This window comes from Hylobates moloch, unplaced genomic scaffold, assembly GCF_009828535.3.
Source record: "Hylobates moloch isolate HMO894 unplaced genomic scaffold, HMol_V3 SCAFFOLD_21, whole genome shotgun sequence".
Lineage (NCBI taxonomy): Eukaryota > Metazoa > Chordata > Mammalia > Primates > Hylobatidae > Hylobates > Hylobates moloch.
Window position 1 is genome coordinate 13,480,147 of NW_026652296.1, and position 26,921 is coordinate 13,507,067.

Sequence of the window (26,921 nt, forward strand, 5' to 3'; positions counted from 1 at the left end):
GTGCTTTGGGTACAGCCCACAGTGCTGCAGTGCAGTCATCTTGCCTTTGCTCCTTTTCCACTATGTTTGTAGAATGTGTTTCTAGAGGAGATTGTTGGGTCAAAGGCCAAGTGGAGAAAAAGTTTTCAGGAACAGTGGCGAGAGTCGGGTGAGGACCCATGTGGGAGGGAGGGGAGGTTTCTCTGGGGGAATGTGCTCACCCCGGGCTGCACTTCTCCCTTTTTTTTTTTTTTTTTTTTTTTTGAGATGGAGTCTCGCTCTGTCTCCCAGACTGGAGTGCAGCGGCATGATCTCCACTCACAGCAACCTCTGACTCCCGGGTTCAAGTGATTATCCTGCCCCAGCCTCCCAAGTAGCTGGGATTATGGGTGTGCGCTACCATGCCTAGCTAATTTTTATATTTTTAGTACAAAAGTACGGGGTTTCACCATGTTGGCTAGGCTGACCTCTGCGTTTCTTTCGTGAGTTTTCCCACTAACTAGCTGCTGTGTGCCTTTGGTCCGGCGCTTTGGGCTCTCTGGTCCTCCCTTTTGATGTCTGCGGTTTGATCTCTGGACTCTCAGGTCTGTTCACCCTCAAGGTACCTGTTGCTAGCATTTAATTTCCACTCATGACTAGGTCTCCACGCGGCACCCTGAATATTTGTTCAGGATTGTCCAGAAGCGTGCACAGTGAGGCTGGAGAGTTCCATCCTGTGGGCTGGGTTTTGGGAAAGTGTTCATTGTCTTCCTTTGTGAATCTATTGGAAGATACTTTGCCTTTTCACGAAAGTCAACCACTAGGAGGCCTTGCGTGGACCACACTGGATGCTGTTAATCTGCTGCCAGTGACCCTCCTGCAGACAGGGAGACAGATGCACCATGCAGCCTACGTGCTGAGTGGTAAAACTGGGGCAGGAGCATCTTTGGTCATTGACGTCTTTCCGGATTTCACATCCCATCCCACCCCATCCCCCTATGGTCTTGGCACAGCTCACCCCTCTTGTGGTATTCGTAGCTTTCATTCCTCAGGATGTCAGGTGCACCAGGCTGTGTCATTACGTCGTCCCTAAGTTAAGAAGACCACCATTGGGCATGGAGTGGATTCAAGTCCTTGGAGGTGAAGATTGAATGGATGGTAGTGGAAGTGTACATGTGTTTATGTATTTTTATTATTATTTTTGAGACAGAGTCTCACTTTTGTCACCCAGGCTTGAGTGCAGTGGTATGATCTCGGCTCACTGCAACCTCTGCCTCCCAGGTTCAAGCGATTCTCCTGCCTCAGTCTCCCAAGTAGCTGGGATTACAGGTGTGTGCCACCACACCCAGCTAATTTTTTTTGTATTTTTAGTAGAGACAGGGTTTTACCTTGTTGGCCAGGCTGGTCTTGATCTCATGACCTCCCGCCATTGTTCGTAAAAACTTCTTCTCCACTTAGCCTTTGACCCAACAATCTCCTCTAGAAACACATTCTACAAATACAGTGGAAAAGGAACAAAGGCAAGATGACTGCATTGCAGCACTGTGGGCTATACCCAAATCACTTGAAACAAAGGTCTGCAAACAGAGGACTGGTTTTACCATGTTGGCCCAGCTGGTCTTGATCTCATTAACATGGTTTTACCATGTTGGCCAGGCTGGTCTTGATCTTGTGACCTCAGGTGATCCACCTGCCTTGGCCTCCCAAGGTGCTGGGGTTTACAGGTGTGAGCCACAGTGCCTGGCTGAAGTGTACATGTGTTTAAATGAGATGCTGAAAGATGAAAACAAGGGGTACATGAACAAGAGTGGGGCTGGTGAGAATCCACAAGGATGTAATTTGTATTGCTCTTTTTGGAGGAGGGTTTCAAACAGGAGGCCCAGTGGCAGTGGGGCCACGAGAACTTCCCGGTGGGTGGGGTATGTTCTTTTCACACAGTTACAGTTCATAGCCTATTAAACACGAATAAATGATGTTGTTTTCCACAAAGGAGAATGTGTGCCTTCATTTCCTTGAAGTATGGCCTTCCTGGTCTATCTTCTTTGGTTTCCTGCTTTTGCAATCAGGCATGGGCATGGAGAAGTCGTATTTCTTTGGGGTAAGAACAATACTGGTCCCTGTGTGATGACTCTTGGCAGGTTGGCCTCGGTCTCATTAGCAGGGACGTAGTGGGGAAGAATGGCGATTGCACATGTTTCCATCTAAAAGTGGGGTAGCTGTTACTCAGCTGTATCTGGTGCTATAGGGGCCTGCAGGTCCTAATCTGTTTGGTTTTTTTTTTTCACGTTGGAGGCTTGCCCTGTCCCCCAGGCTGGAGTGCAGTGGCGCAATCTTGGCTCACTGAAACCTCCGCCTCCCGGGTTCAGGCAGTTCTCCTGCCTCAGCCTCCCGAGTAGCTGGGATTAAAGGCATGTGCCACCACACCCAGCTAATTTTTGTACTCTTAGTAGAGATGGGGTTTCACCGTGTTGGCCAGGCTGGTCTTGAACTCTTGACCTTGTGATCTGCCCACTTTGGCCTCCCAAAGTGCTGGGATTACAGGCATGAGCCACCATGCCCGGCCCTCCTAATCTGTTTTTTTAAGAAAAGTGAAAAATCTAGGTTATTACGTGAAATTTCCTAATTTTTGTATCTTGGCAACAAACTTAAGATTTTACAAAAATGTTACATAGGTCAAAGAAATACTTGTCAGACTGTTGAGGCAGACAGCAAAGAAGGGGGCACGTATATTCTGGGAGGAAGAACACTGAAGTGGCTTCGGGAGTTGGGGGACAGAATGCACTCTGTTCCCACACTCTGTTCCTCCACACCTCCTCCCTGTGGGGCCCAGGCCTCCCTGACTGCTTTAAAACCTGTGGTCCTGTATCTCTTTCAGATCCTGGCTCTGCAGAGAGAGCAGCCCAGAAAAGAAAGTTCCCCAGCCCTCCACATTCTTCCAATGGCCACTCGCCGCAGGACACATCAACAAGCCCCATTAAAAAGAAAAAGAAACCTGGCTTACTGAACAGTAACAATAAGGAGCAGGTAAAGCAGCCGCTGGGAACGGTGTCCTCACTGGCGGGACAGAGGCCAGCTAGTAGCGCTGAGCCTCTTTGGGTCCTTGTAAGCGCCGGCTTTCTTGGCATTTAGCTAGCTGCCTTGTGCTGGCTGTCTTGCCTTGGACAAAAAAAAGGTGTCTCAAAATGGGCCTGTGTAGAAATTTCCAGTGGGTTTTCAGATCTGTTTTGGGGACAGAGCAGGGACCCAGATGAGATGAGGGTATATAATTCTTTAGGGTTTGGGGCGTTTCCTTGTATTAGTTTTTTTTTCATGCTTTTAGGACTGTTTTCCCCACGTGGCCTGAGGAGTTTTCCCCTCCTGGTCCATGCCCATAGGACTAGTTCTCAGCTCTGTCTGGAAACGGTTGCTTGGCTGAGGCAAGTTCCCTTCTGGCCTCAGTTTTCTCATCTGTAAAATGAAGGGTTTAGAGGCTGGGCCTGGTGACTCATGCCTGTAACCCCAGCACTTTGGGAGGCCGAGGCGGGTCGATCATGAGGTCAAGAGATTGAGACCATCCTGGCCAACCTGGTGAAACCCCGCCTTTACTAAAAATACAAAAAAAATTAGCTGGCTGTGGTGGCATGCGCCTGTAGTCCTAGCTACTCGGGAGGCTGAGGCAGGAGAATCGCTTGAACCTGGGAGGCGGAGGTTGCAGTGAGCCGAGATCGTGCCACTGCACTCCAGCCTGGTGACAGAGCCAGACTCTATCTCAGAAAAAAAAAAAAATTAAGGGTTTAGTTCTCTGGTAAGAGGCATTGCCAGGGGCAGGCTTAGGTAATTGGTCACAGTTCCTTTTCATGGAAGCACACAGGATTCTTTCCAGAGCCCACCCTCGCTTGGCATCTAGCACCAGTCAGCTAGCTAGGAAAAATCCGTTCACCGTTTGGATCTTTTCTGAGGGACCTTCTAGCTTTAGAATTCTCTGGGGCAGGCTAGATACTCTTCAGATTACAAAAATGGAGAGGCACTTTAGTGGACTTACTGGTGGATTGTATCTATCCCCCTGGACTGAGGTCGGATCTCATAGCATGAAGGAAACAGTGTCCCATTGGTTCTGATGCCACTTGTTCTTCAGCAGTGGTTCCTAGGGATGCATTCATCCACTTTGTGCATTATTGAGTAGAGGAGTGGGCCCTGGGGATGGAAAGTTGAATTAAACAAGATTGTCGCTTTCATGGAAGGAGACCTAGCAATGGTTAAATACCCAGGCCTGTGAGAGGTGTGTGTTTCTGAGCATGAATCTATTTTCACTCTCAAAATTACATAGTGAAATGCCAACCCTGCTTTTGCTGTGTGGCTGTGGGCAAGTTAACCTCTTTTGTGCCTAGTTTTCTCATCTACTGAAATGGGGATAATGATACTGTCAGGCCTCTGAGCCCAAGCTAAGCCATCATATCCCCTGTGACCTGCACGTACACATCCAGATGGCCGGTTCCTGCCTTAACTGATGACATTGTCTTGTGAAATTCCTTTTCCTGGCTCATCCTGGCTCAAAAGCTCCCCCACTGAGTACCTTGTGACCCCGACTCTGCCCGCCAGAGAACAACCCCCCTTTGACTGTAATTTTCCTTTATCTACCCAAATCCTATAAAACGGCCCCACCCTTATCTCCCTTCGCTGACTCTCTTTTCGGACTCAGCCCACCTGCACCCGGGTGAAATAAACAGCCATGATGCTCACACAAAGCCTGTTTGGTGGTCTCTTCACACGGACGCACATGAAACGCGCATGAAAGATACTATTACCACGAATTTCACAGAGTTGTGAACATTGAGCTAAATGCCATAAATAGTAGTATTAAAAATGAAACATAAAGTCAGTTTCTCTGCTAAGTAAAATAATCATACAATCTATATATGAAATAGACAATTCCTGTAAAAATGCTCATGTCTGGCCAGGCGCGATGGCTCATGCCTGTAATCCCAGCACTTTGGGAGGCCGAGGCAAATGGATCGCCTGAGGTCAGGAGTTCGAGACCAGCCTGGCCAATGTGGCAAAAACGCTGTCCCTACTAAAAATACAAAAAATTAGCCGGGCATGGTGGTGCATGCCTGTAATCCCAGCTACTCAGGAGGCTGAGGCACGAGAATCGCTTGAACCTGGGAGGTGGAGGTTGCAGTGAGCTGAGATCACATCATTGCACTCCAGCCTGGGCAACAGAGCAAGACTCTGTCTCAAAAAAAAAAAAAAAAAAAATCACGTCCAAGATGGTAGCCACAGGTCACATGATGTGGTTCTTCAGTACTTGAAAATGGCAAGTGACTGAGGAACTGAGTTTTTCAATTTTTTTTTTTTTTTTTTTTTTGAGACAGAGTCTTGCTCTGTCACCCAGGCTGGAGTGCAGTGGTGTGATCTCAGCTCACTGCAACCTCCACCTCTCAGGTTCAAGTGATTCTCCTGCCTCAGCCTCCTGAGTAGCTGGGATCACAGGCACCCGCCACTGCGCCCAGTTAATTTTTTTATTTTTAGTAGAGATGGGGTTTTGCCATTTTGGCCAGGCTGGTCTCGAACTCCTGACCTTGTGATTCACCTGCCTCAGCCTCCCAAAGTGATGGGATTACAGGCATGAGCCACTGCACCTGGCCTTATTTATTTATTTGAGACGGAATTTCACTCTTATTGCTGAGGGTGGAGTGCAATGGCGCGATCTTGGCTCTCTGCAATCTCTACCTCCCAGGTTCAAGAGATTCTTGTGTCTCAGCCTCCACATAGCTGGGATTATAGGTGCCTGCCACCACACCCAGCTAATTTTTGTATTTTTTGTAGAGATGGGGTTTCACCATGCTGGCCAGGCTGGTCTTGAACTCCCGACCTCAGGCATGAGCCACTGTGCCCGGCCTATGGGGTCTTGCTATATTGCTCAAGCTGGACACTCAAGTTATCCTCCTGCCTCAGCCTCCTGAATACCTGGGCTCTCCGGGGTCCCTTTATTTATTTATTTATTTTTTATTTATTTATGTTTTGAGACAGAGTTTCTCTCTCGTTGCCCAGGCTGGAGTGCAGTGGCACAGTCTTAGCTCACTGCAACCTCCACCTCCTGGGTTCAAGCGATTCTTCTGCCTCAGCCTCCTGAGTAGCTGGGATTACAGGCATGCGCCACCACACCTGGCTAATTTTTTTTTTTTTTTTTTTTTTAGTAGAGATGGGGTTTCACCATGTTGGCCAGGCTGCTGTCAAACTCCTGACCTCAGGTAATCCACACGCCTCGGCCTCCCAAAGTGCTGGTATTATAGGCATGAGCCACCGCCCCTGGCCAAGTTCTGGGGTCCGTTTTTATAAGGGCATTAATCCCATTCATGAGGGCAGGGCCCTGATCACCTCTCAAGGCCCCACTTCTCTAATGCCATCACCTTGGGGTTAGAATGTCAACACAGAAATTTGGGAGGCACATAAGCATTCAGACCATAGCACTCAGCAAAATCTAGCAACAGCTGGAGCTGAGTCAAGCCTGCCCCTTTAGACACAGGCCTGTGCTTGCTTGTTTGCCACACTCCCCACCCTTCCCTGTCGTCTCATACTCAGCCTGCTCTGCTCATTTCATCCACCTCTGAATTTCTTTCCATGTTCTTTTGACTTTGGCATATGTGAAGATTCTCCACGGTCTTCTTCTTTTTCTTCACTTTAGTTTCTCTTCTTTGTTCCATTGTTCTAGAAAGAAAGCCATTCTCACCTCATAAAGAGCAAATAGGCTGGGCGTGGTGGCTCAGGATTGTAATCCCAACTACTTGGGAGGCTGAGGCAGGAGAATCTCTTGAACCTGGGAGGCAGCGGTTGCAGTGAGCTGAGATCGTGTCACTGCACTGCAGCCTGGGCGACAGAGTGAGACACTGTCTCAAAAAAAAGGCAAATAATCCATATATTTCCATTTTTGGTAGAGATGTTTTATTACCATGTAGAAATATGGGATGAGTTTTAAGTTTGGTCCCTATTCCACCCATTTATCATATATTAGGAATTCATTTTAGAGAAATTTATTTTTATTTTTAGTTTTTGAGATAGGGTCTCACTCTGCTGCCCAGGCTGGAGTGCAGTGACATGATCACAGCTTAGTGCAACCTCAACCTCCCCGGCTCTGCAGCCTCGACCTCTCCGGCTCAAGCAATTCTCTTCCCTCAGCCTCCCAAGTAGCTGGGACTATTGGCACATGTCAGCTAGTTTTTTGATTTTGTTATAGAGATGGGGTCTCACTTTCTTTCTTGCCCAGGTTGGTCTCGAACTCCTGGGCTGAAGTGATTCTCCTGCTTCAACCTCCCAAAGTGTTGGGATTACAGGTATGAACCACCGCGCTGAACCAAAAGTTTAAAGAAGAGCTTTAAAACACATTTTATTTTCAGGGTTTAAAAGCATCCTAAGGTTTACCATGCATTTTCTAAAGACCTTTGGTCCGGTGTTTTCACCCCTTAGGAAGGTTTGAGAATGCCTGGGAAGATGCTCTCGGCGTTTTGTGGAGAAGGGTCAGGTTGCTAAATGGATGTCCTGTAGTATATGGGGCAAGAAATGCCTTGCCCAAAATGACGTCAGGGTCTTTACAGATAAGTACCACTCTGCTCTTTAGTTCTGACACATTTGAGTTCAAACGTCCTTTTGGGAGGTATTTTGTTTTTTTTCCCTTGCATTAAAGGATTGAGAAATAATGTGCCAGCAGATTTGTACAGAATGGCCTTAGGTGTATCTTTGATCAAATATAGCAAAGAAATGATGGGGCCCCTCTTCACCTTCTCTGAGGACAGGGTGTCTACATATCATGAATGAGTGGCTAGTACTTATTTTCTTGGGCCCACATGTTGCCCTAAAAACTGGGACATTTCACAGAAGTCTTTTGTTTCTTTTCTTTTTTTTTAAAGAGACAAGGCTTTGCAGGCCTAGGCCTGGTGGCTCATGCCTGTAATCCCAGCACTTTGGGAGGCTAAGGTGGGCGGATCACCTGAGGCCTGGACAACATGGTGAAACCTCATCTCTACTAAAAATACAAAAATTAGCCAGCCATGATTGTGCACACCTGTAATCCCAGCTACTCGGGAGGCTGAGACATGAGAATGGCTTGAACCTCGGAGGTTGTAGTGAACCAATATCTCACCACTGCACTACAGCCTGGGTGACAGAGTGAGACTCTGTCTCAGGAAAAAAAAAAAAAAGAAAAAAAAAAGAGGCAGGGCTTTGCTCTGTTGTCCAGGCTGGAGTACAGTGGTGTCATTGTGGCTCACTACAGCCTTGACCTCCTGGGCTCAAGCAATCCTCCCACCTCAGCCTCCCAAGTAGCTGGGTCTACAGGTGTGCCCCAACATGCCTGGCTAATTTTTTTTTTTTTTTAACTTTTTGTAGAGATAGGGTCTTGTTGCCCAGGCTGGTCGCGAACTCCTGGGCTCAAGCTATTCTCCCACCTCATTCTCCCAAATTGCTGGGATTACAGGTGTGAACCACTGCACTAGGCCCACAGAAGTCTTTTGTTGGGCTGAGACAGTGTATTAACAGTTGAGACAGTTCAGGGGAGTGCAGGGATTGCCAGTTTCTCCCTAAGCTCAGGCAACGCTAGGAGTTTGCGTCTGCCCAACTCCCTGGATCACTGGAGCTGAGTGGGGGCTGCCTCTGTAAGATGGGTCTGAGCTCTGCCCAGCCCTGCTGTCTCCCCCACTGCGAGGTTGAATGCCAGTGCATCCCCATGCTCCAGGGCTAGGTGGTTTTTTCTTACATACTTCGCAGTATTCATGCTTTTACCAGATGTAGGAGAGTGAGAGGTGAAGCTACGGTTTTTTTCACTCAGGTATGTTCCCTGTGTGGCCTCTGTAGGAACTGGAGTCTATGGTCCTCATCGTCCACACATGGACCTTGTGTTTACACACAGCCAGAGCACCCATACTCTGGTTTATGTAGACCAGGTGTCTACAACTACAGCCTGTGGGCCAGATGCTGCCTGAAGCCTGTGTTTATAAAGTTTTATTGGCACACAGCTGCAGTCATTCGTGTATGTACTGTCTGTGCGTGCTTTTGCACTACAGTGGCCAAATTGAGTATTTGCAATAGAGGCCTTATGGCCTGCAAAGCCTCAAGTATTTACTATCCTTATAGAAGCCTTTATAGGAAAAGTTTGCCAGCTCCTGGTATCATTGAAGGTATTCCAGAAGCAAATAGACAGGGCCTTTTCTGCTTTCTTGTTAGCCAGCCTATGGAAGCAGGGAAATAAGAATATTTTCTCTCCTGCAGTATCCTGTAATAACCTGCAAATATTCCATGATAACACAGGTTGCAACCTGTTTCCCTAGTTATCAGACTGGTAACACACATTATACATGTAGGGGAGAAAAATCATATCTCAGAAATGATTTGCTTTCCCTTTTTAAAAGGTTCCATATTTGTTACCGGATTATTTTTATGGTACAGGAAACACTTACAAGCAGCAGATAAGGAAAATATCTGATTGATAAGGAGATTAACCAGGCATCTAGCTCTCAGCAACTGCTGCTGTTTCAGGAAAGGAGAAAATCTTCTGAAAAGAGTACGGAGCAGCCAGGCAGTCCTCGGGATCCTCCTAGGGGCAGCCAGCCCCAGCCCGGGGGTGGTGGGGTTGGGAGGGGAGCACCAGGAGAAACTTAATTTTGAAGGATCAGTACCTCGGCTACTATCAGACAGAGAGGATTTGAGTTGCTGGTTAGGGAGATATGCAGTCATATGTGATTCTTCCAGCTTCTGTTTTTTTTTTTGAGACAGAGTCTCACTCTGTTGCACAGGCTGGAGTGCAATGGTGCGATCTTGGCTCACCACAACCTCCACCTCCCGGGTTCAAGCACTTCTTCCTGCCTCAGCCTCCTGAGTAGCTGGACTACAGGCACCCACCTATAGTTTTAGTAGAGACGGGGTTTCGCCATGTTGGCCAGGCTGGTCTCTGACCTCAGGTGATCCACCTGCCTTGGCCTCCCAAAAGTGCTGGGATTACAGGCGTGAGCCACTGTGCCAGCCGATTCTTCTAGCTTCTTAACAACTCTTCCTATCCTATTATTAACTTATTGAAAAGAAGTCAGATACTGAAAATACGGCTTACTGTTATCTTACAAAAACCACAGTAGCATTCTAGAAGACCCCACTCAGGGTAGAAATAGTTCTAAAAAAAAAAGAAAAAGAAAAAAGGGAAATAGTTCTGCTTGCTTGGTATGTATATAGTTCATCTTTCAACAGGAATTCCCCGCCCTGTCTTCGCCTTCCTGCTGCTCCTCCCCCATCTCCTCTTTAGCACCCCCATACCCCTACAATAAATTCAAAGCAACCATTTTCCTAGGCAGAGAGCAGACCCTCTACATTAGTGGTTCTCAGCTAGGGACAGTTTTGCCCTCCAAGGGACATTGGGCAAAGTCTGGAGACATTTTTGGTTGTCCTAATTTTATGTGTGTGAGAGTGTTAGAGTATTACTGGAGTCTAGCCAGGTATTATGCTTCTACCTGCCCTGCAATGCACAGGACGTCTCCCACAACAAAGACTTTTCTGGTCCCCAGTGTCACCAGTACCAAGATTGAGAGCCTGTGCTCTGGATGCTGTTCGTGTCCCCTTCTGTCAGGTTTTTGGTAGTCATCTTATTTTTCAGATGCTTTTTCCCTCTAGCTTTGTGCATTAATCTGAACTTAGTTTGCATTACAGATAATGTTCTCTGACGGGGGTCTCTAAGTCAACACACACTCTCCTGGATTCAGCATTGTCTTATGAGGGCTGTAGGGAAGAGAGAGTGTGCTGGGAGACCCAGGTTTGAGTCTTTGCTCTGGGCTCCAAGGTCAGATAAATCTCTTTAACCAAGTAACCAAGTTTTTCTACACGTCAAGTAAGACTAGTATGGGTTGAGAATCCCTTATTCGTGCTTGGGACCAGAAGTGTTTTTTATTTTCTATTTTTTTATTTTTTAATTTGGAATATTTGCATATACATAGTGAGATGTCTCGGGGATGGGACCCAAGCCTAAATACATATTTTTTTGAGATGATGTCTCACTCTGTCGCTCAGGCTGGAGTGCAGTGGCATAATCTTGGCTCACTGCAATCTCCTGGGTTGAAGTGATTGTCCTGCCTCAGCCTCCTGAGTAGCAGGCATGTGCTACCATGCCCAGCTAATTTTTGTATTTTTTGTAGAGATGGAGTTTCACCATGTTGCCTAGGCTGGTCTGGACCTCCTGACCTCAGGTGATCCACCCACCTCGGCCTCCCAAAGTGCTGACGTTACAGGTGTGAGCCACTGCGCCTGGCCTAAACATAAAATTCATTTATGTTTCATACATACTGTATTAGTTTGTTCTCATGCTGCTAATAAAGACATACCCGAGACTGAGTAATGTATAAAGGAAAGCAGTTTAATTGACTCACAGTTCAGCATGGCTGGGGAGGCCTCAGTAAACTTACAATCAAGGTGGGGAGGGGAAGCAAACATGTCCTTCTTTACATGGCTGCTTCAAGAAGTGCAGAGCGAAGAGGGGAAAAAGCTCCTATAGAACCATCAGATGTTGTGAGAACTTACTATCACCAGAACATGATGGAGGTAACCACTTCCATGATTCAGTTACCTCCCACTGGGTACCTCCCATGACACAGGGGGATTATGGGAATTACAATTCAAGATGAGACTTGGGTGGGGACACAGCCAAACCATATCACATACCTTATACACATAGCCTGAAGGTAATTTTATACAATATTTTAAATAATATATGTGACTCATCACAAGAGGTCACTTGTGGCTTCATGTTAGTGCTCAAAAACTTAGGGATTTTGGAGCATTTTTGATTTCTGATTTTCTCATTAGGGAGTGCTCTTAGTACCTTTCTGGGTGGTTGTCAGGATAAAATGAAGATGGTGTGTGCAACGGCATACTGAAAATGTAACATGAAAAAAATATTGTAGCAGTGATATTCTCTGGAAACCAAGTAGAGCTCTATCTTAAAAGTTGATCTGACACAGGGAAATAACTGGGCTAAAGAATTATGCGGCTGGGAGCAGTGGCTAACACCTGTAATCCCAGCACTTTGGGAGGCAGAGATGGACAGATCACCTGAGGTCAGGAGTTCGAGACCATCCTGGCCAACATGGTGAAACCCTGTCTCTACTAAAAATACAAAAAATTACCTGGGCGTGGTGGTGGGAGCCTGTTATCCCACTTACTCGGGAGGCCGAGGCAGGAGAATCGCTTGAACCTGGGAGGCAGAGGTTGCAGTGAGCCGAGATCACGCCATTGCACTCTATCCTGGGCAACAAGAGTGAAACATCATCTCAAAAAAAAAAAGAATTATGCAATCACATTTATAAGTATTAGCTACTTACTTTGCAGAAATGAGAATAGAGAGGCTTAGAAACATTGGTTTACAAAGGTCTGCTAAACAAGCATCTACAAGGCTCTTCATCAAGGATTGTGGAAATACCAGGCATTTGGGAACAGTAAAACCTCTTAATACCAGCCTGGGTAACATGGTGAAACCCTGTCTCTACAAAAAAAACACAAAAAACAAAAACAAAAACAAAACCACACACACACACAAAATTAGTTGTGCATGGTGGCGCTTACCTGTAGTCCCAGCTACTTGGGAGGTTGAGGCTGGAGGATTACCGGAGCCTCAGAGGTGGAGGTTGCAGTGAGCCGAGATCATGCCACTGCACTCCAGCCTGGGCGACAGAGCAAGACCCTGTGTCAAATACTAAACAAAAACTCATAATAAATCTGGAAACAAGATATGGGTGCCTGCCTTCTTGGCAACTCTTGCACATTATTTTGGAGGTCCTAGCCATTAAAAAGAAAAGTAATGTTAAAGTATTTGATAGGAAAAGACAAAACTGATGTTACTTAGAGTAATATGATTTTCAATCAATAAACTATTGGAACTGTCTATATATGAGGTCGGTATTAGAAATCTGACAGCATTTCTGTGTGTCAGTGATAACCATTTAGTAAATCCCCATTCGTAGTATCATCAAAAAGTATGCAGGATCTCACCAACATAGAAGATACTTATGGAGGAAACCATCATGTTTTACTGAAGGACAGAAAATAAATGTGTTATACAGTGAGATTTATTCGAGGGTAGGGAATATGGTTGTGGCTAAACTATTCTCCATGGTTTTATTGCCAGGGAATTAAGGCTCAAAGTGGGTTGAGTCACTTTCTTAAGGTCACATAGCTAGTTACCAGGTCTTTTTGAACCTTCCCACTGGACTTACACGTGTACTTCCTAAATAGGATTTCGTATTTGTTTCTGATAGACATTTTCATTATGAGTTTCTCCTGAGTGAGTTTTTGTGTTCAAGTGTGGCTTTGCTGGGTTCCATAATATACCATAATATTCCATAATTTACCAGGAAGAGGTCGACCTCCTGTGAGTTGGCCACCCATCTCATCTTTCTGCCATTGCTGATGTCAAATAAGAGATATGGCTCCCTAGCAAAAACAAGGACCTACCATGTTCAAGAATTATGGCTTTAGGAAGCCTCTTGTTGGCTCATAAATGCTTTATGTATTGGGGGTAAACTTAAAAATTAGATAACTGGCCGGGTGCAGTGGCTCACGCCTGTAATCCCAGCACTTTGGGAGGCTGAGGCGGGCAGATCACGAGGTCAGGAGATCGAGACCAGCCTGGCTAACATGGTGAAACCCCATCTCTACTAAAAATATGAAAATTAGCCGGGCATGGTGGCACACGCCTGTAGTCCCAGCTACTCAGGAGGCTGAGGCAGGAGAATGGCTTGAACCCGGGAGGCAGAGGTTGCAGTGGAGCCAGGATTGCGCCACTGCACTCTAGCCTGGGCAACAGAGCGAGACTCCGTCTCTAAAAAAAAAGAAAAAGAAAAAAAAATTAGACAATCATTTTTTGGTGACTCAAACCCTATTGATCTATTCTCTAGATGTCTTCCATTTAAAGAATCCCAGGGCAAACTACTATGCTTTTATTGGCTTTGTAAATTGGGACTTCCATAAGTTGGGCTTCCAACCACATTAGCATTGTTAGTATGGTGGCATTTTGATAAACAGGCATACATATCACCCCATTTAATAGCAACACAGTACCATGAAGTGTTAGGCATTATCATCTCCATTTTACAGATGAGAAAATTGAAGGTGAGAGGTTAAGAGACTTGTCCAAGGTCATGCACCTGGTTAATGGTAGAGTTAAAATGTGAACCTAGGTAGATCTGGGTTATAGGCAATGTGCCATTCTGCTAGGGCTGCCTTGTAGCTCTTAGATACCAGCTTTTAATCGTGGCCTCTTAAAATAGAAAACAGAAAAATCTTCATAATTTTAACAACTTGCTAATTATGTATTTAGTAGAATAACCTAAGATTAGTTTAGCTTTTTAATGAATTTGTGAAATGCTGTAATTTTCTTTTGTTGTTATTGATGTACTTGTTCAAATTCCTTTTGAGAATGCACATTTGTTTTGAAACCAAACCTGTCTTTCTTGCCTACATTTCAGTCAGAACTAAGACATGGTCCGTTTTACTATATGAAGCAGCCACTCACCACAGACCCTGTTGATGTTGTACCGCAGGATGGACGGAATGATTTCTACTGCTGGGTTTGTCACCGGGAAGGCCAAGTCCTTTGCTGTGAGCTCTGTCCCCGGGTTTATCACGCTAAGTGTCTGAGACTGACATCGGAACCAGAGGGGGACTGGTTTTGTCCTGAATGTGAGGTTAGTTCCTGATGAATGAATGCATTACCTGCCTCGTTTCCTCTCCTTTCTCTTTCTTCCTTTTATTTTTAAATTTACAAATAATCCAGATAGATGGAAAAGAGAAATTTCTTGCTTTCCACCTGTTCTATCCTGGTCACCCCCTTCTTGACCAACACCGGCAGTGGCTGCAGTACTGCAGCTCTTGGAAAGACAATTGCACGGAATATTATTTCTAATTTCTCATGAGACCTTGGATTCCTTGGAGATCTGTAGTCGTCGTCTCTGCATCTTCTGTGATGAACTTTTTGAAAATTAACTCCCAAATCATGAATGGCTCACACATTTTGAAAAGATCTCCTGCTGTTTTCTCCGTCTTGGATGTTGTTGCCTGACGCATCATCGAATCATCAGCAGTAGCCAAGCTGAGAAGACCACGTTTGGTTGCATGTTCCCTGTGGTGGCCGTCTGATGCTTTCTTTTGTGCAACAAGTATTTCTTGAGTGCCTATTAGGTGCTGGGGATTTGACAGTGCACAAAAACAGGCATGAACCATTTTTTTTTTTCCAGCAGAAAAGGACAAAAACCAAAATAAATCAAGTTCCATATAATGAGTTAAAAGAAAAGTGCTGTGAAGAAAACAAATTCAGGATGGGAATAGGAGGTCCAAGGTGGGGCAAGCTGTTTTCGTTTTGAATGTGGTGGTCTGGGAAAGCCTCACTAAAATTTGAGAAAGACTTGATGAAGGAGAGGAGTGAGCCATGCAGCCATTTGGGGGACACCTTCCAGGCAGATGGCAGGAGGCAGCAGTTCATGGGCCTAGTCAGGGCAGTGCGTATGCCTCCTATGTAGCAAAGCCCAGGCACCCTTTATTAAGCCAGCTATTAGGGTTTCCACTGTTCGGAGGTGGCTCCTATTCTTGGAGACCCCTAACTCTGGTATTTTTTTTGAATTGCTGAAAATAAAAATGTCATTTCCACAATTATTTAATGTGGAATGTCTCTTGGATTCAAAGATACATTGGAGCCTGAGCGTGGTGGCTCATGACTGTAATCCCAGCACTTTGGGAGGCCGAGGCAGGAGAATTGCTTGATCCCAGGAGTTCAAGACCTGTCTGGGCAACATAGGGAGACCCCCATCTCTACAGAAAGTTTAAAGAAATTAGCCAGGCATGGTGGTATGTGCCTGTAGTCCCAGCTACTTGGGAGGGTGAGCTTGGAGGATCACTTGAGCCGAGATGGTTGAGGCTGCAGTGAGCTGTAATCATGCCACTGCATTCTATCCTGGGCAATAAAGCAAGAACATGTCTCAAAAAAAGAAAAAAAAAGGTACATTGGAGTTTGATCTCAAATGTGGAAGCTTTCTATGTGTGAAATGGAAAGATCATCCAGATGTCTTTAGTAGGGAAAAAAGCTATAGGACAGTGTCTGTCATACTTTTGTGTAGGGAGAGGAGAAAAATAAGAAATACACAAAAAGAAAGTAGACATGAAATCAATATGATGACGATGATATTGTAATGGTGTCCTCTCTAATATGGCAAAAGGCGGCTGCCATTCTCTTTGGGTTACTCTAGATGGAGAAATATGTAGGGTTTGCATTGTACAGCGGCGCCCTCCTCTGCACGCAGAGGCTGACCTCATTCTACTACATTTGTCATGGGATCTGGAACCTTCACCAATTTTCTTTAGTCTTGGCCAGCTTTTCCCAATTGTTTAATGATATTGCAAAGATGACAGCAGCTCTGATAGGATGCTTTTGCTGCAAATAATAGTTCTTTTATTTTTATTTGAGACATGGTCTTGTTCTGTTGCCCAGGCTGGAGTGCAGTAACGAGATCATGCTCACTGCAGCCCTGACCACCTGGGCTCAAGCGATCCTCCCACCTGAGCCTCCTGAGTACCTGGGACCACAGGTACACACCACCACACCTAGCTACTTACTAAGTTTTTTTGTAGAGACAGGGTCTTGCTATGTTACTTAGGCTGGTCTTGAACTCCTAGGCTCAAGCGAGCCTCCCACCTTGACCTCCCAAATTGTTGGGATTACAGGTGTGAGCCACTATGCCCAGCCAACAAAATATAGTTGTTAATGCAAGCACTAGTTCCTGATAGAAGGGGGCTGAAACAATATGGATTTATTATCATCGGAACCTAGAGGCAGGGCCAGGCCAGAGTTTATTCAGAGCCAGACTCTTTCCATCTCATTGTTGAGGTGACATGTTCTCCATGGCCATAAGTTGACTGCTAGGGTTCAGGTATTATGTGTGGATAGACAAAAATTCTCCCAAAAGGAGGGTGTCTTTCCTTGCATCTCTTTTTATCAAACAGAAAGATTTTGTCTGTCATCCCCCAGCTGATTTGCCCCTGGGCTCATTGGTCAGTATTGCGTCACCAGTCCTTATACAAAAAAGCCTTGAAAATTGCATATGTGGTGCTTTTTGTGTTGTGGGAACTAGGCACTGCCAGCCAGGAAGAAGGAGTTGGGGGTGAGAGGGAATGAATGATAGTTGGGCAGGCGGCCCAAGTGTTTGCCATGGATAAGTTACCTGGAAACAAACCAGAATGAAACAAACAGGTGCTCTGCGTCTAAGATTTGGGGCCCTGAATTTCTTCCAGGGATGAGTTGTTACGGCAGTCAACTGGGAAGACTGAACGTTGGAGGCTGTGGTAGCTAAGCAAATAGATGCGTGCGTCATGCACTGTTTTCAGCTTCTGAGTGACTCTTGTGTTGGCCTTTTCCTCGACAACCAACGAGACACATCTGAGAGTTCCTTTTGGAGGCCCCAGAGATGTGAAAAATGGAAACTGAATCCAAATTAATTGGAGAAAACTTTTCTCAGCTCTCCCTACACAGATGGTTAAAGAGTGTTTCCTGACATGATCAGAATTTGCTATTTTTGTTGTTGCTGCTACATAAGGATTCTGAAGCCTTAAGATATAGTACCAGATTTACATAGCAGAATCTGGTTTCAGACGTTCCTTTGGGTCTCTTCTTTGATGGGAATTTCCCTTAGGAGCTGATATCTATTGCCCATGGAGATAGACAGTTAGGTTAGGTTGTGCTCCTTGTGTACTTTGACACAGTGCCTTAGGTGGGTTCAAAGTAAGGGAGATGGACAATGAAGTCATATGTATTATTAGTCCACTGCTTTCCCTTGTAATCTTTCTGCAGGGAAGTCTGTCCCTTTCCATCAGTGATGTCATTGAATTAATGCCTTGTCAGTTTCCTGAATGGCAGCCCAGAACCTTAAGAGGATCAGGATAAATGGTTGATAAGTATCCATCCTGTGAAGTAATCACCCTGAAATCATCCGTGGCCTGTACTTTCTTTTTTTATACATATATATTTTTGAGACAGGGTCTTTCTCTGTCACCCAGGCTACAGTGCAGTGACGCAATCATGGCTCACTGCAGCCTCCGCCTCCCAGGCTCAAGCCATCCTCTCACCTCAGCCTCCCAAGTAGCTGGGACTACAGACGTGTGCCACCATGCCTGGCTAGTTTTTCTATTTTTTGTAGAGATGGAGTTTCATCATGCTGCCAGGCTGGTCTCCAACACCGGGGCTCAAGCAATCCATCCACCTCAGCCTTCCCAAGTGCTGGGATTACAGGCGTGAGCCACCATGCCCACCTGGCCTTTGCTTTCATATCCCATTCTTGAAACCTAAAGGTTATAATAATGATGATTTTTCAGGCCCCTGTTTACCCACATCTTTTCTCAGATCATGTTGTCTTCCTGCGCTAAAAATGCTTCCTGATAAGGAAATAAATTGATATGCTTTTTAATAGTTACCCACTGATCTGGTACGTTTTGTTCCAGGAGTCTGCTAAGTGAAACAACAAGTCTCATTTGGATGAGAATTGCTTTTTGTCTTGTCAGTTGACTGAAAAAATAGAAATCAGTACATGGATGGTAATTTCTTTTTTCTAACCGGACGTTTGTGTATGACTTTGACTTGTAGAAAATTACAGTTGCAGAATGCATCGAGACCCAGAGTAAAGCCATGACAATGCTCACCATTGAACAGTTATCCTACCTGCTCAAGTTTGCCATTCAGAAAATGAAACAGCCAGGGGTAAGAAGAAAGTTCCTCTTGGTATAAGTGTAAATGAACGTAATGACATATGTTTTGTTCTGTTAATAGCTTAGCTTTTTAGGTATTCTTTGGGCCTCCTTGCGTCCCCAAATTCAAGTATGTGTAAATCACACATGAGGTATGATGCCATTCAGTTAATTCTCTGTAGTAGTAAGCACTGTATGTCCCAAAGGTGTTTAATTGGTACATTAGTCTGTTTTCACACTGTTGTAAAGATATTACCTGAGACTGAGTAATTTATGAAGAAAAGAGGTTTTTTTTTTTTTTTAGATGGAGAGTTGCTCTGTCACCCAGGCTGGAGTGCGGTGGTGTGATGTTGGCTCACTGCAACCTCCGCCTCCCAGGTTCAAGTGATTCTCGTGCCTCTGCCTCCCCAGTAGCTGGGATTATAGGCTCCTGCCACTGCACCAGCTATTTTTTTTTTTTTTTTTTTTTGTATTTTTAGTAGAGACGGGGTTTTACCATGTTGGCCAGGCTGGTCTCAAACTCCTGACCTCAAGTGATCCTCCAGCCTCGGCCTCCCAAAGTGGTGGGATTACAGGCATGAGCCACTGTGGCTCGCCAGAAAAGAGGTTTTATTGACTCACAGTTCTGCATGGCTGGGGAGCCCTCAGGAAACTTAAAATGATGGTGGAAGGCGAAGGGCAAGCAAGGCACGTCTTACATTGCAGCAGGAGAAGGGGGGGTGGGAAGCGCCAAACACTTTTAAACTACAAGATCTTGTGAGAACTCACTCACTATCACGAGAACAGGATGGGAGAAACCACCCCCATAATCCAGTCCCCTCCCACCAGGCTCCTCCCTTGACATATAGGGATTAAAATTCGAGATGAGGTTGGGTGGGGACACAGGGCCAAACCCTATCAATTGGGCAATGACATAGTAAAACGTTGAGGGGGATTGAAAATTCTGACTGGTTGCAAAGTGAAACCTCCTACAACACCCAGCAAGGGGAGCTTTGTGCTCCTTCCCATGGGAGTTAGGAAAATCCATTTCAATGAGGAAGCTGAGCACAACACAGTTTATTTATGTCCCAGATCTGATGATGGAACCTTCAAGGAAAACTCAACCAGTGACTTTTCTGCAGAGGGTGAGAATTTGGTTAGTTCCTTCAATTTTGAGATGGGATTTGATATACAGCCTTTGCCCCTTGAGGAAAATCTGCATGTCGGGGCAGGGCTGGCCAGTTGTGTACCTCACAGTGGTGCCTCACCAGTGAATTCCAGGTCATACCATAGCCACTGTAGTTTGTATATTTATCACAATACTTTTCAGGAAAATGGCAGAAAAATAACTTGTTTTTGAAGATAATATTATTTTGACAATATAATAAGCATATTATGACATTTTTTCTATAGATGAATATTTTCCCTCCCTCCCTCCCTCCCTCCCTCCCTTCCTTCCTTCCTTCTTTCCTTGTCCCTCCCTCCCTCCCTGTCTCCCTCCCTTCCTTCCTTTCTTTTTTTTGGAGGCAGACTGTTGCTTTGTTGCCCAGGCTGGAGCGCAATCATAGCTTACTGCAGCGTCAACCTCCTGGGCTCAGGCGATCCTCCTACCTCAGCATCTCAAGTAGCTGGAACTATAGATGGACACAACGCCACACCCAGCTAACTTTTTTATTACTATTTTTTGTAATGACAGGGTCTCGCTATGTTGCCCAGGCTGGTCTTGAACATCTGGCCTTAAATGATCCTCCTGCCTCAGCCTCCCAAAGTGCTGGGATCACAGGCATGAGTCACGGCGCCTGGCCCCTACAGATGAAGAGAAACTTGCGGACGTGGTGCCCCCTACCTGATTTGCACAAAGGCACCATAGGGGCTAGTGGTGACCCTTTGTACAACTCCTGAGAGTACTGTACAGAAATGTAGATTCTTGGTGCTAAATTTAAATTCTTGGGGCTAATCACTGTGGTTTTATATCTGTGAAAAAAAGAAGCTTTTGCTTTGAGATTATATTCTGAAATTTTGAAGAGATGATAAAAAAATTTACAGCATGCTGATTGAATACCCTTCAATTGAGAACCTTTAACAAATTGGGCTCTTTTAAACAAAATCTCAATCAGTGGAAGCAAAAGGTGTAGCCTTAGTTTGGTTTGCACAATTTTTTTTTTTTTTTTTGCTATGGTATAATTTTTATGTTGAGTGTGGCAAGGAATTACCTTCGATTTTCATAGGCTAAATTATATGTGCTAATGACTATTTACAAAAAGAATGAGTCATGTAGACTTGTCAGCCCCATAGAATTAAAAACCAAGAATAAAAATTGAAGAAGGCATTAATTTCTCAAGTAAATCATTGAACGTGAAATCAGTCAGGGGAGAAAGTTGCTGATTTCGTTAAAGCGTCTTTTTAACTTAGAGTGCGTATTGTAATTGTCAATCTTAATGTAAGAGGACAGGATCTGTTTCTGGAGTGTGTATTGAAAACCAAGAATAAAATCGGATCACAATTGGGCTCATAATTATCAATAACCAGGCAGAATTAGAAGGTAGATCAATTTGGAGCTCCCCAAGGTCATCCTTCATGGAAACCTTTAGAACTATATTATCTGAAAAGTTGTCTCCAGTTTTCAAGCCTTTTGTTAGCATTAATGCTTGGTTTTCCATAGTAATGATGGGTTCGTTCCTCTGCATATCTTCTCTTTTATAGACAGATGCATTCCAGAAGCCCGTTCCATTGGAACAGCACCCTGACTATGCGGAATACATCTTCCATCCAATGGACCTTTGTACATTGGAAAAGGTTGGCCTCCGTCAAAGAACCTCACCATTCTAGCCCACAGTTGAGACTCCTAAGGCTCTTCCCTCACTGCCATGCTCTATCACAAGTTGGACATAACAATCTTAAATTGTTTCTCTACATTTTCATTGCTCCTTTATTTGGATAGAAGAACTCTTGATTCTCTAACGTCTTTCCTTTGTAACATTCTTCCAAGATTGCTGTGGAATGTTGAAATTCCTCCGTAATACTTTCGCGGTGATTCTAGCTTTTTACCTGCAAAAGCCATAGCTTCTAAGAGTTAGTGATTTGATTGAGTTGAGCGTTACCTCCTCTTTCTTTCGGAGGTGCTAATGAGAGCAGCAGGAAGGAAGAAGAGAAAATTAAGTGTCTGGGAAGCCTCCAGATTAGCAATAAAGATGAGGCTTCTTAGAATTTGACTTACTCTACTGATTAGGTTTTTTCTTTTTTTTTTTTTTTTTTTGAGACGGAGTCTCGCTCTGTCGCCCAGGCTGGAGTGCAGTGGCGCAATCTCGGCTCACTGCAAGCTCCGCCTCCCGGGTTCACGCCATTCTCCTGCCTCAGCCTCTCCGAGTAGCTGGGACTACAGGCGCCCGCCACCACGCCCGGCTAATTTTTTTGTATTTTTAGTAGAGACAGGGTTTCACCGTGGTCTCGATCTCCTGACCTCGTGATCCGCCCGCCTCGGCCTCCCAAAGTGCTGGGATTACAAGCGTGAGCCACCGCGCCCGGCCTCTGATTAGGTTTTTTCTTGAATGCCTGAAGGTTTTAAAAGTTCATGCTGAAATTCCATGCTGAAAATTACACTTGGAACACTGTAGATTGTGCATATCATTCTGTTGCTGATTTTCAAACTGTTTGCAGCAAAATATGGGCAGTTAAATGCATCCACGAGGAAGAAACATTGCTTCATATGGTCTTCCCTGATAACTCCCAAACCATAAATCCAGTCTGTTTTTAGGAAATTGCACATACCTTCATGGTGTGGTGGAAAAAGGAGGCATTCAAAAGAGATGGAGTTGGAAACCTAACTTTATATTAAGTTTAGAGCTGTGGAATTTTAGATACGTTCCTTAACATTACTGTATCTCAGTTTGCCTTTCTGTAAAATGAGTATGATAATAAGTACTTCATTAAATTATTGTGAGGTTTGTGTGAGACCATATGACTAATAATAAATGACGTAGAAATATATGAAATGTCCTGTTTGGCTGGGTGTGGTGGCTCAAGCCTGTAATCCCAGCAGTTTGGGAGGCCGAGGCAGGCGGATCACCTGAGGTCAGGAGTTCGAGACCAGCCTGATTAACGTGGAGAAACCCTGTCTCTACTAAAAATACAAAATGAGCTGGGCATGGTAGCACATGCCTGTAATGCCAGCTACTCAGGAGGCTGAGGCAGGGGAATTGCTTGAACCCGGGAGGCGGAGGTTGCAGTGAGCCGAGCTTGCACCATTGCACTCCAACCTGGGCAATAAGAGCAAAACTCTGCCTCCAAAAAAAAAAAGTGAATAAATAAACTACCCTGTTTATTGGAAGAAGCTGCATGATAAATGACAGCTACTATAAGATGAGAAAATTCCAGTTACTGTGATAAATTCGAAGAGTTCATTTTTCTAGGGTTATAGATCTCAAAAATAAAAGCATTCTTTAGTCGGTGTGTTGTAGGTTAAAAAGAAGCCTCTTGGGAAATGAGTAGAAGAACACTAATTGATTTGGCAAATGACTGCTACAAAAATTATGTGGGGACACAAGAATCACTGACTGTGGCTTGTCTAGACTCACTGTGATTATGCTCCATCGCTTTTCTTCCCAGAACGCAAAAAAGAAAATGTATGGCTGCACAGAAGCCTTCCTGGCTGATGCAAAGTGGATTTTGCACAACTGCATCATCTATAATGGGGGTGAGTGGCTTAGATGACTCCTAAGAAAGAGTATGCTGTGTATGTGTTGCACAAATTCCTGTCCTTCATGAAAAATCAGGCTCTTAATTCATACTGAGAATACTTGCGTATAGATTGTGCTAATATATGTGAATAGGAGGCAGTGACCAAGTTCATTTTAAGGTATGAGCTGACATCTAAAGTGGCTCGCGGCTGCATGGTGCTGCTGCCTTTTAGTATTGTTTCTACAAACCTTGTTTTAATGGAAGTATAACTGCATAAAATAAAACATACAGATTTTATGTTTACATTCACTGAATTTGACAAATATGTAACCACAAGATCCAGAACATTCCTATCAGCCTGTTGGATTCTCATACATGCCGTTTTCTAGGAAATCCACTCTCAACAGGAACCACTTTCTGCTTTGTGTTAGGATAGATGAGTTTTGCTTCTTGTAGAATTTCATATAAATGGAGTCAGAGTTAGTGCTCTTGTGTGTCTGGCTGCTCTCATGCAGTGTAATATTTTGAGGAGTCATCTGTGTTATGTGTTATTAGTTGTTCCTTTTTTTGTTGCTGATTTTTTTTTCATTCGATCAATATGCCACCATTCATCCATTTACCTCGTTGATGCTGATGGATATTTGGGTTGTTTTCAGCTTTGGGCTGTTGGGAATAAGCTGCTGTGAACCTGCTTGTGCAAGTCTTTGCATGGGCATAGGTTTTTCTTTCTCTTAGGTAAATACGTAGGAGTGGTGTTGCCAGCTCAGTGAGTAGGTTTTTATTTAACTTAGTACATTTCACCAAACAGTTTTTGCAAAGTGGTTCTATCATTTTACATTCTACCAGCAGGGTATATTAGAGTTCTCTTTTGCTCCACACACTATAAGGCGAACACTTGATATTGTCTGCCTTTTAACTTTTACCTGTTCTTGAAGGTGTAAAGTATTATGTCATGATGGTTTTAATTTGCCTTTTCCTAATGATCAGTGGTATTGCGTATCTTTTCCTATGCTTATTAGTGACTTGTATGTCATTTTTTGTAAACATCTATTCAGATATTTTGTTCATTGCAAAAATCGGATTATTTATTTATTTATTTATTTAGAGACAGAGTCTCACTCAATCGCCCAGGCTGGAGTGCAATGGTGTGATCTCAGCCCACTGAAACCTCTGCCTCCTGGGTTGAAGCAATTCTCATTCCTCAGCCTCCCGAGTAGCTGGGATTACAGGCGTGTGCCACCACACCTGGCTAATTTTTGTATTTCTAGTAGAGGTGGGGTTTCGCCATGTTGGCCAGGCTGGTCTTGAACTCCTGACCTCAAGTGATTTGCCCATCTTGGCCTCCCAAAGTGTTGGGATTACAGGCTTGAGAGACCACACCAGCCTGTTTGCTAGTGTTTAAGGAAAGATATATGTATATCTGCTTTACGCACACATATTGCATTATTAACTATAGCAGGGCTGAGAGTGCAAGGAGGGGAAAAAGGAGAGGCACTAGGCATTAAGAATGTGTGGGTCAGGTGCAGTGGCTCATGCCTATAATCACAGCATTTTGGGAAGCTGAGGCGGGTGGATCACTTGAGTCAGGGGTTTGAGACCAGCTTGGCCAACATGGTAAAACCATGTCTCTCCTAAAAATACAAAAATTAGTTGGGTGCGGTGGCACATGCCTGTAATCCCAGCTACTGTGGAGGCTGAGGCACAAGAATCGCTTCAACCCAGGGGGCAGAGGTTGCAGTGAGCTGAGATCTGCGCCCCTGCACTCCAACCTGGGTGACAGAACGAGACTCTGTCTCAAAAAAAAAAAAAAAAAAATTTTGTGTAAAGATTATAAACTCAAATATATAGAAAGGCCCCGCCTATCAAATTATATAAACAAGTGGATGAGGTCAGGTAGAAGAACAAAAACATTAGCACAAGCCAAGAAGGCTGCAGGTCAGGTGATGTGCTGTGGATCATGGAGAACAGAAAACTCCTACCTGACCTAGAAAGGTCGCTGTTGGCACCTCCAGTGTTCCATTGATTATAGTTATTGGATCTTCTGAGTTTTCAAGGCAAACCAGAAATGTAGGTATATTGTGTGTTTGTGTGTGTGAAATCTTCATGTCAACAAATTTACAATTTCTAAAAATACCATAAAGTTCAAAGAAAACATGACTTTTGGACCATCTTGTCCTCTGGTTTAGTGTAGAGTTAGACCTGGGGCTAGATGGTTACTTTATTAGCTAAGTAATGTAAGTAACTCCTGAACTTTGGCTTACTCATTCATTAAATGGGCACATTTTGTTCCTGCTTCCTAATATGACTTCTTGAGGAGCTGAGAAGAAAATGTGTGTGTATGTGTGTGTGTGTGTGTGTGTGTTGTTTTTTTCTAGAGATGGGGTCTCGCTATGTTGCCCAGGCTGGTCTTCAACTCCTGGGCTCAAGTGATCTCTCTGCCTCGGCTTCCAAAGGTGTTGAGATTACAGGCATGAGCCACCACACCTGGCCCAAGAAGAAAATGGGTTTTGAAGCACTAGCCACACCAGAGCTATTCAAGAAAATGTCTTCTTTCTCTTGTATTCTTCTTGGGTTGGTGTCTGGGACAATGGGTAGAATAAGGCCTTTTTTCATTAATTCGAGCCTTTAGAATGTCAAAGCATTTTAAGAATATTAATCCATGATCTCTAGGGAAACCCACATAAATTGCTCAGTTGCAGAGAAGATGACATCGAGGCGCCAAAGAGTCGTCGACATTGATGGGAGGAATCACATAATGTGAATTACTATTAGAAGCCAGGAACCTCTGGTTTTAGCCTTTAAAAGCTTAATCCTGGGGGAAAAGCAAGTAAACACGTTGTTAGTGGAAGCAAAATCCCCAGGCCGAGTGTTGCAGTATTTCCATTAGGATTAATCCTGTTTTCTTATTCCCTTAGGAAATCACAAATTGACGCAAATAGCGAAAGTAGTCATCAAAATCTGTGAACATGAGGTATGTGTTTCCCACTGTCCTGTTTTAGATGCACCCAGAGGGAGGGGATGGGGCAACTGAAGTTTCCATTTGCAGAATCTCCTATTAGGTAGCCGAGGTGATTTTGGAATTTGTTGAGGCCACACCCCTACTCTTCAAGGAAAGTAAAAAGAACAAAGAGGGGCCTCAATATATTATAAAACACCGTTACTGTAGCAGTGATCTAAGGGAGATAGAAAGGATTTTTTGTTTTTTACCCTTGAGTCACCAGTAAGCACTGGGCCTCCTGTATTTTCCTGATTGCCTAGATAGAATTCGTAATTTCTGACCTTGGCCCCACAGCCTGGTATTGCATCAGGTCCCTTTTGGTCCTCTTGTAGAAGAGGATTTGATATCTAGGGACATGGCCTTGACTTCTTCTGGGAGAGTGGCCCAAGTGTCCAGGAGAACTTGTTTTCTTGCAAATGCCCATAATTGTGATGGCGTGAATGGAACAGACCTCTTAGGCATGTGGGCTGTGAGCCTCTGGTGGTTGTGGGACAGGCTGGCAGCTAAAATGGTATGAGGGAGGCTTTCTTTATTAGATCTCATTGTGAGAATAAAAAAATGAGATGGAATGACCTTC

At 44.5% G+C, this 26,921-nt stretch overlaps 1 protein-coding gene across 30 annotated transcripts in view; it reads left to right on the forward strand.

Moving 5' to 3' along the window:
* ZMYND8 (zinc finger MYND-type containing 8) overlaps positions 1 to 26,921 on the forward strand; it is a 166,205-nt gene that overhangs the window by 61,488 nt on the left and 77,796 nt on the right. For 21 of the 30 annotated variants that reach the window (XM_058433169.1, XM_058433168.1, XM_032142858.2 and 18 more), the window contains 6 exons: positions 2,834 to 2,982; positions 14,430 to 14,648; positions 18,590 to 18,703; positions 21,373 to 21,465; positions 23,275 to 23,362; positions 26,262 to 26,317. In XM_058433169.1, the coding sequence (XP_058289152.1) occupies positions 2,834 to 2,982; positions 14,430 to 14,648; positions 18,590 to 18,703; positions 21,373 to 21,465; positions 23,275 to 23,362; positions 26,262 to 26,317 (719 nt within the window). Of the gene's footprint in view, positions 1 to 2,833; positions 2,983 to 14,429; positions 14,649 to 18,589; positions 18,704 to 21,372; positions 21,466 to 23,274; positions 23,363 to 26,261; positions 26,318 to 26,921 lie in introns of those variants that run through there. The other 9 variants (XM_032142869.2, XM_032142882.2, XM_032142886.2 and 6 more) reach the window with 2 other exon arrangements.